Source organism: Gopherus evgoodei, chromosome 4 (assembly GCF_007399415.2).
Source record: "Gopherus evgoodei ecotype Sinaloan lineage chromosome 4, rGopEvg1_v1.p, whole genome shotgun sequence".
NCBI classification, from domain to species: domain Eukaryota; kingdom Metazoa; phylum Chordata; order Testudines; family Testudinidae; genus Gopherus; species Gopherus evgoodei.
Genome location: NC_044325.1, coordinates 149776982 through 149790156, shown reverse-complemented (window position 1 = coordinate 149790156; position 13175 = coordinate 149776982). Strand labels below are relative to the sequence as shown.

The 13175-nt window shown below is 48.3% G+C and overlaps 1 protein-coding gene across 1 annotated transcript; it reads right to left on the bottom strand.

Moving 5' to 3' along the window:
- Positions 1-4702: 4702 nt before the first annotated feature.
- On the bottom strand, positions 4703-10236 carry LOC115651636 (olfactory receptor 4S2-like; the record flags this gene model as incomplete). Its single annotated transcript, XM_030562731.1, has 2 exons — positions 9341-10236; positions 4703-4724 (listed from the first exon to the last, which is right to left on the bottom strand). Coding segments are annotated over exons 1-2 (918 nt in total), but the record flags the coding sequence as incomplete, so codon positions are not given.
- Between the last annotated feature and the right edge of the window lie 2939 nt (positions 10237-13175).

Sequence of the window (13175 nt, the reverse complement as noted above, 5' to 3'; positions counted from 1 at the left end):
TGACCCATGTGAGCCCCACTAACACCAGTGGGGGTGGCACAACCACGCCCCATGGCAGGGGATGCTAGGTGGAGTCGGGGAGCTCCAGCCTCCCCTGATCATGTTGCAGTGGGGCTGACTGCCACTGGGCCCTGAGGCTGATGGGGCTGAGGGCATCTCTGAGAGGGGCAGGGTGGGGCCCTCGCTGCCATGGGGCTCCTTACAGAGAAAGGGGAAACATGGAGCCTTCTTTGTCCACTGCATCCCCCCAGCAACAGAAGGGATTAAACTTTCTCCATCCCTCCCTGGTGCAGACACCCCCAGTGCCCAGGTGGCATGGCCTGAGGAGGAGGAAGACGAGGAGCGCGTTGAGGAGGAGGAGGAGCAGGATTTGTCCCCTGAGGAAGATACCATCATGGTGATCCAGCAGCACCTCCAGGGCAGAGCTGAGGTACAAAAATCACCCAGCTGCGCTGCCACCAAGTCTGTCCTGCTCCTTGTTCCATCCTCACCCAGGCAGGGGGTCTTGTACCAGAGAAGCCCTCACCCCCAATAGGGGTGTTGCCGGCAGGTAACTGCCTGAGGCCAAGCAACAGCGGGGGGGGGGGGTCTGTCGCCTGGTGTGCCGCACCAATAAACACACCAGGATGGAGAAGCAAACCAAGTTTATTTGAGATCTGAAAGCGGTGCAGGGAGACTGACTCAAATCAAGCACGATTAAAACAAGCAGTCTGTTCCTTTATATCCATGAGAACTTTTCTCGCTGACTAGCAATCCCCCGTTTCCCCTCCCTCTTCTGTCCAGCTGCAGCATTCTCTTCTCACACATTTCTTTGTTTTCCCCCTCCCTCTACCCCCTTTCTGCTGCAGAGACATGTATGCTGTATCTAAAAGTGGCCTTGAAACTTGCTTCAGCCGAGCTTCAATGTATTACAGCAGAGAACTGCCTGTTACAACCAAAAACTAACTGCTAACATTACATTTTTGCAACTATTAGTACATTAGGTTACACTAGGTTACACAAAGTGTTGAACATGGAGGAACAATGGTTCACTGAGGCCTACAACAGGAGGGCTTCATTGACACTTGTGATCTACCACTCTCCCGAGTTACCTAGATTTATACCTGGTGACACCAACAGGCGGACACATTTCCTCTGTTATCTGGCACCCCAAAGTGGGGACATTTGTCCCACACAGGCCAAGGTCCCCGCAGACTCTGTCCAAGTTACAACCCCTGTCTGTTTCGGGAAGGGGGTGGCTTTCAACGTCCAACCCTATGGAGGTCTGAGCCCTGCTGCTGGTTTGGGTCTGGGGTCCAGGGCATGTGTCTTGAACCTGACGTGCTGTTCATGGATCAGGGGTTCAGAGGGGATTGCATTACCCCTCTGTGGCTGATCCCAGCCTTCTCTCCTCTCCTCATTCTCTGATCTCCTGCCTGGACTCTCCTGGGGATCCTACCTCCCACCTATTGCAGTTTGGCTGGTCCATACTCTGCTAGGTACCAGGCCCTGCACAGAGAACTGCTAAGAGCAAGGATTGACGAGGCAGCAGGCATCTGGCCATAAACTCTTGCCAAGTGTCCCTGGAGTGATGTGAATGGGAGAGGCCAGGATGTGCCTTCTGAGTCTTGCCAGGGCTCCTGGAGAATCCTCCTAATTGTTCACTGACTGGTGTAGCTCCATGTCCCATGACGGATGGGTGATCCTTCTTCTTGCAGGCTCTGTACAACAGCTATTCGCAGAGCCTGGACGTCCTGCTCAGGGGCCGGCTAACAGAGACCCCCGCCATGGAGAAGCTGCAGCACCTCCTGGAGGTGAGCAGAATGGGACGGTCTGGGGTGGAATTGCCCCTGAACCCTGTGGGAGGGCAGCAAAGGAGAGACTAGAAGAGCCACGGTTCCATTGTGTCCTCCCTGCTTGGACCCAGCCGGCCACACTTTCCCAGAGCTGCCAGTGCAGGGGGAAGGAGCTGGGACTGTTAGCCAGAGCTCTGCACGGTTGCATTAAGCATTAACAGTGAGCACCAGGCCCTGCTGGGGCCTGAGAGACTGAAACCCCAGCGAGATGCATGACACGGGCCTCAGAGAAAAGTCACTGGCTCCTCGCTAGGGAGAGACCCTGAGATACAGGAGGAGCCTCAGGGAATCAGCTCTTCTGTCCCAGGGACGCTGCAGTTCCCGGAGGGACTGTCCTCAGGGCCGTTCCATCCATCCTACCAAGGCCTTTGCAGCTGGGGTCTGGGGTCCAGGGCATGTGCCTTGATCCTGACGTGCTGTTCGTGGATCAGGGGTTCACAGCAAATAGACCAGCCCCAAGACTGACCATTGTCCCAGCCTGGAGAGACAAGGAGCTTGTACCCAGCAAGACGTGGGCAGTGTCATGAACCCCTTTTCAAGCTCTGCGACCAGGGTTTGGCTACTCCACCCTGAGCACAAAGTCTGAGCCCCTTGGGGAGGGGGAGAGGCTGGTTTGTACAGCATGTACACCTGCCCGCTGACCCTGCCCTGCCTCCTTCTCCCGTAGCACATCCATCTCTCTCTCCATTCAAAAAACACCCAGGAGAGAGCCAGGGCCATACAGACCAGCGCAGCCCTGCTCCAATTTGCCACCTCCCTGCCTGGATTTGACATAAGTGACCTCTGACCCCAGCATCCTATAGAGTCATGTTCCTCATCCCCTGGGTAATTGGCCCTCCCTGGGTCTGTAAAGGACTGCGTTCCATAGGCCGCTGGCTGGCAGGATCGTGCCTGGCCTCAGGGCCCTTGTTATTCTGGAGCAGCGAGGCAGCGAGTGCTCAGAGAGGGCCCTTGCCCTGCTCCCTTTGCTCCGAGCTCCCTTGGGGGCAAGGAGGAAGAGGGCTCTCGCTCCTCTCCCCCAGCACCTCCTACAGAGGGGTGGGAGCAGAGCTCAGGTCCAGGGGCACTGGGGAGCTGAAGGGAGAATGGTGATGGATTCCCCTCTCGTCCTCCTTCCATCAGATCTCCTCTGACTTCTCCAAGGCAGGCAAATTAGTGCTGCAGCTGGGTCTCTACATATCCCGCCCAGCCAGTGACATCAGTCGGCAAGCCAAGGATGGGATATATTGGCTGCAGAGGCTCCTGCTCTGAAAGAGGGGTAAGAAACCCAGCTGGGCAATGGGACGCCATGGAAACGAGCCTCTGGGAGACAAGCTCCAGCTGGCCATTGGGTCGCCTCTAGAACTAACTTAGACCTGCTGTAGCGGGGAAGAGGAACCCCAATAGAAACAAGGCCCCTCCTTTGAGACTCTCTCTGCCGGGCAGTGAGACCCTACAGAAAGAAGCCCCCTCCTCTGAGACTGACCCCAGCTTAGATGATGACTCTTTCTCTCCCTTTCTCTTTGAATTAGAGAGATGAGCATGAAAGTGCCAGGGAAATTGGCTGCTTTATCTCAGAGCCCGGCTCTGTCCCCCAGCCCAGGGAAATCAGCCCACCCCCCTATGGGGCAGCCAGCTCGTGAGAGGACAGGAACGGAGCTATTGAGACACATGGAAGGAAAGAGCCCATCATGAGGGCAGGGGCAGGAGCAGGCACCACAGGGGATGGACACAAAGCTTGTAGGATGTCCCCAGCTGGGTAGCCAGGGCCAGATCCTGACTTCAGTGGGTGTGGGGGGTTCTCAGTGTTAGACACCCCCATGAACAGGCACCCACTCCCAGAGCACAATGACTGTAAGGGTCACATGATTACTGTGATGGCTGAAACAAATCCCCCTTCTGGTACTAACCGACCTGGCACAGACCCTGCGATTCCATTGGGCCGTGGATGCCACGAGGAGCCTGGCCAGTGTGCACCCAGAAGGAAACAGGCACTGAAAACAGAAGGCCAAACCTCCCCAATGGGTGTGTCTTTCTCCCCCAGGGCTCAACACCAGAGAGGCACCAGACCTATGGTGCCGGCACGGGCTCCAGGATCCTGAGCGCCTGGGGTATAAAAACCTGGCTAGGGTGGGAGAGGTAAGGACTCTCCTCTGGTGCATTGCAGCAGCTCAGGTGTGGAGCTGTCTCCCGCTGCAGTGAGTGTGTCATGGACACAGGACAAGAGCTCCCGGGAATGTCCATGGGGTGAGGTGTGGGAATGAACCTGATCTAAAAGACCCCAAACCTCTAGCGGGTGAGCTGCAGGAGCTATCGCTGCTGGGAGCAGTAGGGGTCCTGTGTTGTCTGTGTGAGCTGGGTTCCAGAGCATGCAGACACATTCCCAGCATCTCATGGCACCTGTTGTGAATCCTGCTCCATTAGAGCTATTTGAGGCCTCAGTACCTGCAGCCTCTTACTGAAGGGGGTTCCTGGTCCAGGTTTCCCTCCATGTGTCTCAATAGCTCCACCCCAGCCTGAGCGTTCCTCCACTCCCACCCCTCCCTGGCTACTTTGACAGTTATCCCTCTATTTGTGTGATGAATTAATAAAGAATGCATGAATGTGAAGTAACAATGACTTTACTGCCTCTGCAAGTGGTGATCGAAGGGGGGAGGGGAGGATGTTTAGCTTACAGGGAAGTAGAGTGAACTGGGGCGGGGGGGTGTTCATCATGGAGAAACAAACAGAACTTTCACACTGGAGCCTGGCCAGTCATTAAACTGGTTTTCAAAGCTTCTCTGATGCACAGCACATCCTGCTGTGTTCTTCTAACCGCTCTGGTGTCTGGCTGCACATAATCAGTGGCCAGGCGATTTGCCTCATCCTCCCACCCCACCATAATCATCTCCTCTTACTTTCACAGATATTGTGGAGCGCACAGCAAGCAGTAATAACAATGGGAAGTTTGGTTTCTCTTGAGGTCTATAGGAGTCACTAAACTGCACCAGTGCGCTTTTAAATGTCCAAATGCACAGTCTACCACCATTCTGCACTTGCTCAGCCTATAGTTGAACAGCTCCTGACTACTGTCCTGGCTGCCTATGTATGGCTTCATGAGCCATGGCATTAAGGGGTAGGCTGGGTCCCCAAGGATAATTATAGGCATTTGAACATCCCCAATGGTTATTTTCTGGTCTGGGAAGAAAGTCCCTTCCTGCAGCTTTTGAAACAGACCAGAATTCCTGAAGACGTGAGTGTCATGTACCTTTCCCGGCCATCCCACGTTGATGTTGGTGAAACGTCCCTTGTGATCCACCAGTGCTTGCAGCACCATTGGCTTATGTACTCACTCACTTGGTGCTCCAGTGCCAAGAAAAGGATATGGGCTCCGTCTATCACCCCACCACAGTTAGGCAATCCCATTGCAGCAAAGCCATCCACTATGACCTGGACATTTCCCAGAGTCACTACCCTTGATATCAGCAACTCTTATTGCATGGGCTACTTGGATGATAGCAGTCCCCACAGTAGACATGCCCACTCCAAATTGATGCCCAACTGACCAGTAGCAGACAGGCATTGCAAGCTTCCACAGGGCTATCACCACTTGCTTCTCAACTGTCAGGACAGGTCTCATCTTGGTATTCCTGTGCTTCAGGGTGGGGGAATGCCACTTGCAAAGTTCAAGAAAAGTGCCCTTACACATGCTAAAGTTTCTCAGCCTCTGTGAATTACCCCACACCTGCAACACTATGCAGTCCCACCAGTCTGTGCTTGTTTGCCGGGCCCAGAATTGGCATTCCACTGTACCAACAAGCTCCCTGCCACCATGATGTCCCAACTGCCACAGCCCATGCTTTCAGGAATGTCTGTGACCATGTCCTCATCACAATCGTCCTCGTGCTGGTGTCTCTTAGCCAGGTTCTGCGCATACTCCAGAATAACATGTGAGGTGTTTACAATGCTCACAACAGCAGCGGTGAGCTGAGCGGGCTCCAGGCTTGCTGTGGTATGGTGTCTGTATGGGTAACCCAGGAAAAAAGGCACAAAATGATTGTCTGCCATTGCTTTCACAGAGGGAGGGAGGGAAGGAGGGGCAACTGACACCATGTACCCAAAACCACCCGTGACAATGTTTTTGCCCCATCAGGCATTGGGCGCTTAACCCAGAATTCCAATGGGCAGCAGAGACTGTGGGAACTGTGGGATAGCTACCTACAGTGCAACACTCCATAAGCTGATGCTAGCCACAGTAGCGAAGACTCACTCAGCCGACTTAATGCACTTAGTGGGGACATACACAAGCAACTGTATAAAATCGGTTTCTAAAAATCAACTTCTATAAAATCAGCCTAATTTCATAGTGTAGATATACCCTCAGGCCAGTGGTTCCCAAATTGGGGTTCAAGAACCCCTGGGGGTTTGCACAATGTTAGGGAGGAGTCACCAGAAAAATTTCCTTAATGGCATCCAGAGGATCCCATGCATGGGAGGCAGCAGGTGTGACTCAGTTGCAGAGCAGACAGCCCGAGCCCTGTGGAGCACTGAGTGGGCAGCTGAGCACCAATCAGCATGGGACCAGCAGCCAAACCCGGCAGAGCACGCAGCCAAGCCCTGGTCCGTGGAGGCGCCGGTAGCCTGAGTCCCATGCAGCGTGGGGCCAGGCAGTTGGGGCCTGCAGCCCAAGCCCCAGCAGTCAGCAGGTGCCAGCAGCCTGAGCCCCTGGAGTGCAGAGCCAGGAATCCAGACCCCGGCATGGGGCCAGCAGCCTGAGCCTCATCGCAGGCAGAGAGGCAGCTGGGACCCCTGTCCGTGGCAGATGGAAAGTTGGGTGGCATGAGGGGCAGAATGAGCAGGGGCCATGCTGTATGTGGGAGTGGTTCAGGCTAATTTGTCCCTTGTGGGGCACCCTCCTAGGGATGGCCCTGGTGGTGGAAGAAAAGGTGTTTGCATGCCAAACCAGCTGGAACCAGGTAGTAGTCAATGTAGCAGCATTCAGGTGCTTCAAAAATTTGATCCTAAGTCATTTTCTCTGGAGTGCTGTTTTGCTTCAGTGAGAGGTGAGTGAATGTTAGCATCACACTGAGCAGATTTAAACTTAAATCCCTGGAAATATTCATTTTTAGGAGGAGGTTCATGAGACTTCACATTTTTGTGAAAGTGATTCGTGGGTTGTTAAAGTTTGGGAACCACTGCCTTAGGCCAAAGTCTACCACTATTTGCACTTGTGCAGCCAATTAACTTCTGTACCATTACATGGGTGTGATTTATGAATAATTTGGCATGGTAACTTTAGCCCTGACTACCAATAGTGAGAGTTGATCTCCAATGATGGAATAGATAGAGATGGGTCATGTCTTGCAGGACGGTGACCCAGACAATTTGTAGATCACAGCAGACACATTGAATTGAAGTTTGTAGTCCATTTCTTTGGCTTCATCCTCATGGTGATGGTGCATGATCATTATATTGCAGTCCACAAACACTGCTGTCATCCAAGTAGCCAATGCAATCACTAACATTCTGTTATCAAGGGTAGTGACTCTGGGAAATGTGCAGGTCATAGTGGGTGAACTTTGCTGCAATGGGGTTCCCTAACTGTGGTGGGGCAATAGACAGACTGCATATCTCTATCTTGGCACCAGACCACCTTGCCAACCAATATGTAAACCACAAGAGGTACTTCTCAATGGTGCTGCAAGCACTGGTGGATGACAAGGGACGTTTCACCGACATCAGTGTGGGATGCATGATGCTCACATGACAGGTGCATGACTCTCGCATCTTTAGGAACTCCGGGCTTTTCAAGCAGCTACAAGAAGGGACTTACTTCTCAGACCAGAAAATTACCATTGGGGATGTTGAAATCCCAATAATTATCCTTGGGGACCCAGCCTACTGCTTGGTCCCATGGCTCATGAAGCCGTACACAGGCAGCCTGGACAGTAGTAAGGAGCAGTTCAACTATAGGCTGAGCAAATGCAGAATGGTGGTAGAATGTGCCTTTGGACGTTTAAAAGCTCGCTGGCGTAGTTTACTGACTAGGTTAGACCTCACTGCAACCAACATTACCATTGTTATCCTAGAATATCAGGGTTGGAAGGGACCTCAGGAGGTCATCTAGTCCAAACCCCTGCTCAAAGCAGAACCATTATTGCTGCTTGCTGTGTGCTCCATAATATTTGTGAGAGTAAGGGGGAGACGTTTATGGCGCGGTGGGAGGTTGAGGCAAATCGCCTGGCATTCAATTTTGAGCAGCCAGACACCAGGGCTATTAGAAGAGCACAGTTAGGCACACTGCACATCAGCGAGGCTTTGAAAACCAGTTTCATGACTGGCCAGGCTTCGGTGTGACAGTTGTGTGTGTTCCTCCTTGATGCAAACCCACCCACTTTGTTGATTTTAATTTCCTGTAAGCCAGCCACCCTCTCCCCTTCAAAATAAAATAACTATTGTTGTGAAACCATGCATTCTTTCTTTATTAATTAAAAAAAAGTGACATAACTGACAAGGTGGAGTGGGGTGGAGGAGGATGGAAGGATAAGGCCACATTGCTTATCGTAGCCACACTACAAATCAAAACTGTTTGAATGACAACTTTCTGTTGCTTGGGCCATCCTCTGGAGTGGAGTTGCTGGGTGCACAGAGCCTTTAGAAAAAAAAAATTTAATGAAACATTTCATTTTGAAACATTCAGATTTGAATATTTTAATTTTTTAATTAAAGTGATTTTTAGCTTTGAAATTTCCTTTAATTTTATTTTAAATAATTAAACCATTTAAATACTCAAAAATTAAACAAAACTTTTTCTTCAACTTTTCAACCAATTCACTGACAATTTTGAAAAATTTCAATTTTGATTCAACCCAAAAGGAAGGCATTTTTAAAAAAAAATTGAATTGACATTAAACTGAAAAATCAGTGATTCCCTGACTAGTGTAGTGGTATGCTAGCTCTCATCGAGCTATCATGATAGAAATAGTAGCATAGCCATGGGTAGCATGGGCAAAGAAAAGCAGCAGCATGGGATAGCCATGCAGAATACAAATCCACCTAAACCCTTTGGGTATATACACAGCTTGGCTAGTCCATGCCACCATTCCCCATGCTACCTTGGCTATACTGCTATTTTTAGCACAGTAATTCAATGATACCTAATGCGGCTATGTCTATACAAGTTAAGAAATCACATTCCTAACTTCTAGTGTAGACATACTTTTAAGGTTGTGAAAGGTTCCAGAATGACAGCCCTGCAGTTCAATGTTCAGTGTTTAACCCCAGAACAGGTAGAGCACAGGCAGTGAAAGAGACAACTTCCCAAACACACATAGCACTTCTGCCAATGCGCCTCTGTCCTGCCATGGAATCTCACCTCCAAGCCTAGTCTCTGGTCTCCCTACCATGGCTGCCAGCCTGGGGTCCACTGAGTACCAGTTACGATTGTGCTTTGGTTGGGTTTAATATTGCCACCTGTCCCACCAGACCCTCCCAACCCACATCACTCCATTTATCTTGCTTGCCAAGCACTCTCTTTTCTGCTCCATAGCTTCGTCATGGCGCTTTTCATTTCGGCATTCCTCAGGGTGTAAATGATAGGGTTTAGCATTGGGGTGATAATGGTGTAAAACAAGGCAAAGACCTTGTCAACCGCTAATGTGGTGGAAGGGCGGATGTAGATGAAGAGGCAGGGCCCGAACAGTAACACCACCACAGTGATGTGAGAGGTGCAGGTGGAGAGGGCTTTGCGTCTATCCTGAGAGGAATGTGTCCTCAGAGCGACTAAGATGATGACGTAGGAGATTAGCAAGATAAGGAAGCAGCCCAGGGCAATCATCCCTGTGTTTGCAACAACCAGGGCTCCCACCACATGGGTGTCAGTGCAGGCCAGTTTCAGCAAAGGGTAGATATCACAGAAATAATGGTCAATCTCATTTGGCCCACAGAAGGGTAGCTGGGTGGTCAGGAGAGTCTGAACCATGGAATGCCCAAAACCCCCCAGCCAGGAGGCCACCACCATCTGGCTGCACCAACGTTGGTTCATGATGGTTGTGTAGCGGAGGGGCTTGCAGATGGCCACGTATCTGTCGTAGGCCATCACTGTGAGGATGAGGATCTCAGTGCAGCCGAAAATGTGCACAGAAAAGAGCTGAGTGATGCAGCCCCGGTAGGAGATTGTCTTGTCCTCTGCCAACAGGTCTACCATCAGCTTGGGTACGGTGGCAGAGGAGTAGCAGATGTCCACGAAGGACAGGACCGAGAGGAAGAAGTACATGGGCGTTTGGAGGTGCTGGCTGGACTTGACGGTGACCACGATTAGAAGGTTGCCAAGCACGATCACCATATAGATGAGCAGAAACAGGACAAAGGAGACCCGCTGCACAATCTCATTCTGGGAGAGTCCCAAGAGGATGAACACAGTCACGTTGTTTCTGTTCTCCATGTACTCAGCACAGGTGATGGGTCAGAAATAATTCACCTGCACTGACACATAGAAATACCTTACAGTTATTATGGAGCAAGTGCATCCACTCCATAACTAAGGCTGCAACTTATTTCCATTATATGCTTACTTCTGGAATCCCCTCTACAATCCACCAGAAAAGTCATACCAGCCTTAAATTTGGCTGGTTATACCTAGGACCTAGGTAGAGCTTTTCAGCCAAATTTGAAGTGAATTGGGCAACAAGCACATTAATTATGACATAAATGAGGGTTCTGTTTGCGGGATGCCTATGAACCCTAGGAATAGTTGGGGTTGGATGGGATTTCTCAAGATCACTAGAGAGAGAGGGTGCCCATAACCAGCTGAGAACGTTTCCAAAGTAACACTCCATTCTTGTGTTTGTGGTCAATATCAATAAAGAATTATAGTGAGGGCTATCAAGCTATTAAAAAAATTAGTTGAGATTAATCTGGTGATTAATTGCATGGTTAAAAATAATAGAATAACATTTATTTAAATATTTTGGGATGTTTTCTACATTTTCAAACATTGATTTCAATCACAACACAAAATACAAAGTGTACAGTGCTCACTGTATATTTATTTTTGATTACAAGTATTTGAACTGTATAAAAACAAAAGAAATAGCATTTTTCAATTCCCCTAAGTATTGTAGTGCAATCTCTTTATCATGAAAGTTGAACTTACAAATGTAGAATTACGTAAAAAAAACCCAAACCTGCATTCAAAAATAAAACAATATAAAATTTTAGAGCCTATAAGTCCACTCGGTCCTACTTATTGTCCAGCCAATCGCTCAGGACAAACTAGCTTGTTTACATTTGCAGAAGATAATGCTGCCCACTTCTTGTTTACAATGTCACCTGAAAGTGAGAATAGGTGTTCTCATAGCACAGCTGTAGCCTGCATCGCAAGATATTTACATGCTAGATATGCTAAAGATTCATATGTCCCTTCATGCTTCAACCACCATTCCAGGGGACATGCGTCCATGCTGATGACAGGTTCTGCTCAATAACAGTCCGAAGCAATGTGGACTGATGCATGTTCATTTTCACTATCTGAGTCAGATGCCACTGGCAGAAGGTTGATTTCTTTTTTGGTGGTTTGGGTTCTGTAGTTTGCCCATCAGAGTGTTTCTCTTTTAAGACTTCTAAAAGCATGCTCCCTACCTCATCCCTCTCAGATTTTGGAAGGCACTTCAGATTCTTAAACCTTGGTCGAGTGCTGTAGCTGTCTTTAGAAATCTCATATTGGTACCTTCTTTGCGTTTTGTCAAATCTGCAGTGCTGAGTCATCATCACTGAGACTGCTATAACATGAAATATATGGCAGAATGTGGGTAAAACAGAGGAGGGACATACAAGACTCCCCCAAAGAGTTCAATCACAAAGTGAATTAATGCTTTTTTTTTTTTTTAACAAGCGTCATCAGCATGGAAGCATGTACTCTGGAACGGTGGCCAAAACATGAAGGGGGCCTATGAATGTTTAGCATATCCAGCACGTAAATACCTTGCAATGCAGGCTACAAAAGTGCCATGCAAATGCCTGTTCTTATTTTCTGGTGACATTGTAAATAAGAAAAGGGCAACATTATCACCCGTAAATGTAAATACATTTGTTTGTCTTAGCAACTGGATGAACAAGAAGTAAGACTGAGTGGACTTGTAGACTCTGAAGTTTTACATTGCACTCAAAAACAAAACAGTTATGTAACAAAAAAAAATCTACATTTGTAAGTTGCACTTTCATGACAAAGAGATTGCAATACAGTACTTATATGAAGTCAATTGAAAATACAATTTATCATTTTTACCATGCAAATATTTGTAATAAAAATATATATACTTTGATTTCAATTACAACACGGAATGCTATATGAAAATGCAGAAAAACATCCAAAACATTTAATAAATTTCAATTGGTATCTATTGTTTAACAGTGCTACTAAAACTGCGATTAATTGTGATTAATTTTTTTAATCACAATTAATTGTTTTAGTTAATCATGTGAATTAGCTGTGATTAGTTGACAGCCCTAATTATAGTATAATCTATACATCATCTATAGGTCTGCCTATCTGTTTATCATATTTCTTATGTGCCTATACTTTGAGAATCATTGTTCCATTGCAAAATAGAGAACTTTTAAACTCCAAATATGCAGAATTTGGTGGCTGCTTAATGGGTAAAATTCTCTCAGGTGCCACGTTGCTGATTTTGATTTGTACTATTCTTCCATGAGCATAACTTCCATTAAGTCAGAAGGGAATGATCTGTTACTAGAATGTTGTGTCTAATTCTAGGGCCCTTTAAAAAGGATGTTGAAAGATTGGAGAGGGTCCGAAAGGGAGCTACAGAGGTAATCCGAGGTCTGCAAAACAGTGAGAGAGACTCAGGGTATGTGTACGCGGCAGTCAGAGTTGTGATTGCAGCTCATGTAGTCATCCTCAAGCTAGCTTTAATCTAGCCAGTGCAAGTACCAAGAGCAGTGAAGCTGTGGCAGTACAGGCTAGCTGGCTGAGTAAGTACCCAGGGTCCTCAGCAAGCTTGTATAGCCCAGGCTGAAGACCATGCTGCTGTGGCTTCGTGCTATCGATATTCACACTAGCTAGATTAAAGTGAGCTCAGGTATGTGTACACGGGTTACAGTCACACCCCCAACTGCAGTGCAGGGACACCCTAAAAGTGTATAATCTATTTAACTAAACAAAGAGAGGATTTAAAAGGTGATTTCATCATGGGCTACCAAATCCTACCTGGGGAGAAGACATCTAATAGGGGAAGGCTCTTTAATTTACCAGACAAAGGCATAAGTAGATTTCATTGACTAGAATCTGAAGTTAAAAAATTCAAATTGGAAAAAAGTGACCTTTTTAACAGAGAGGGTAATTAACCATTGAAACAGCTTCCC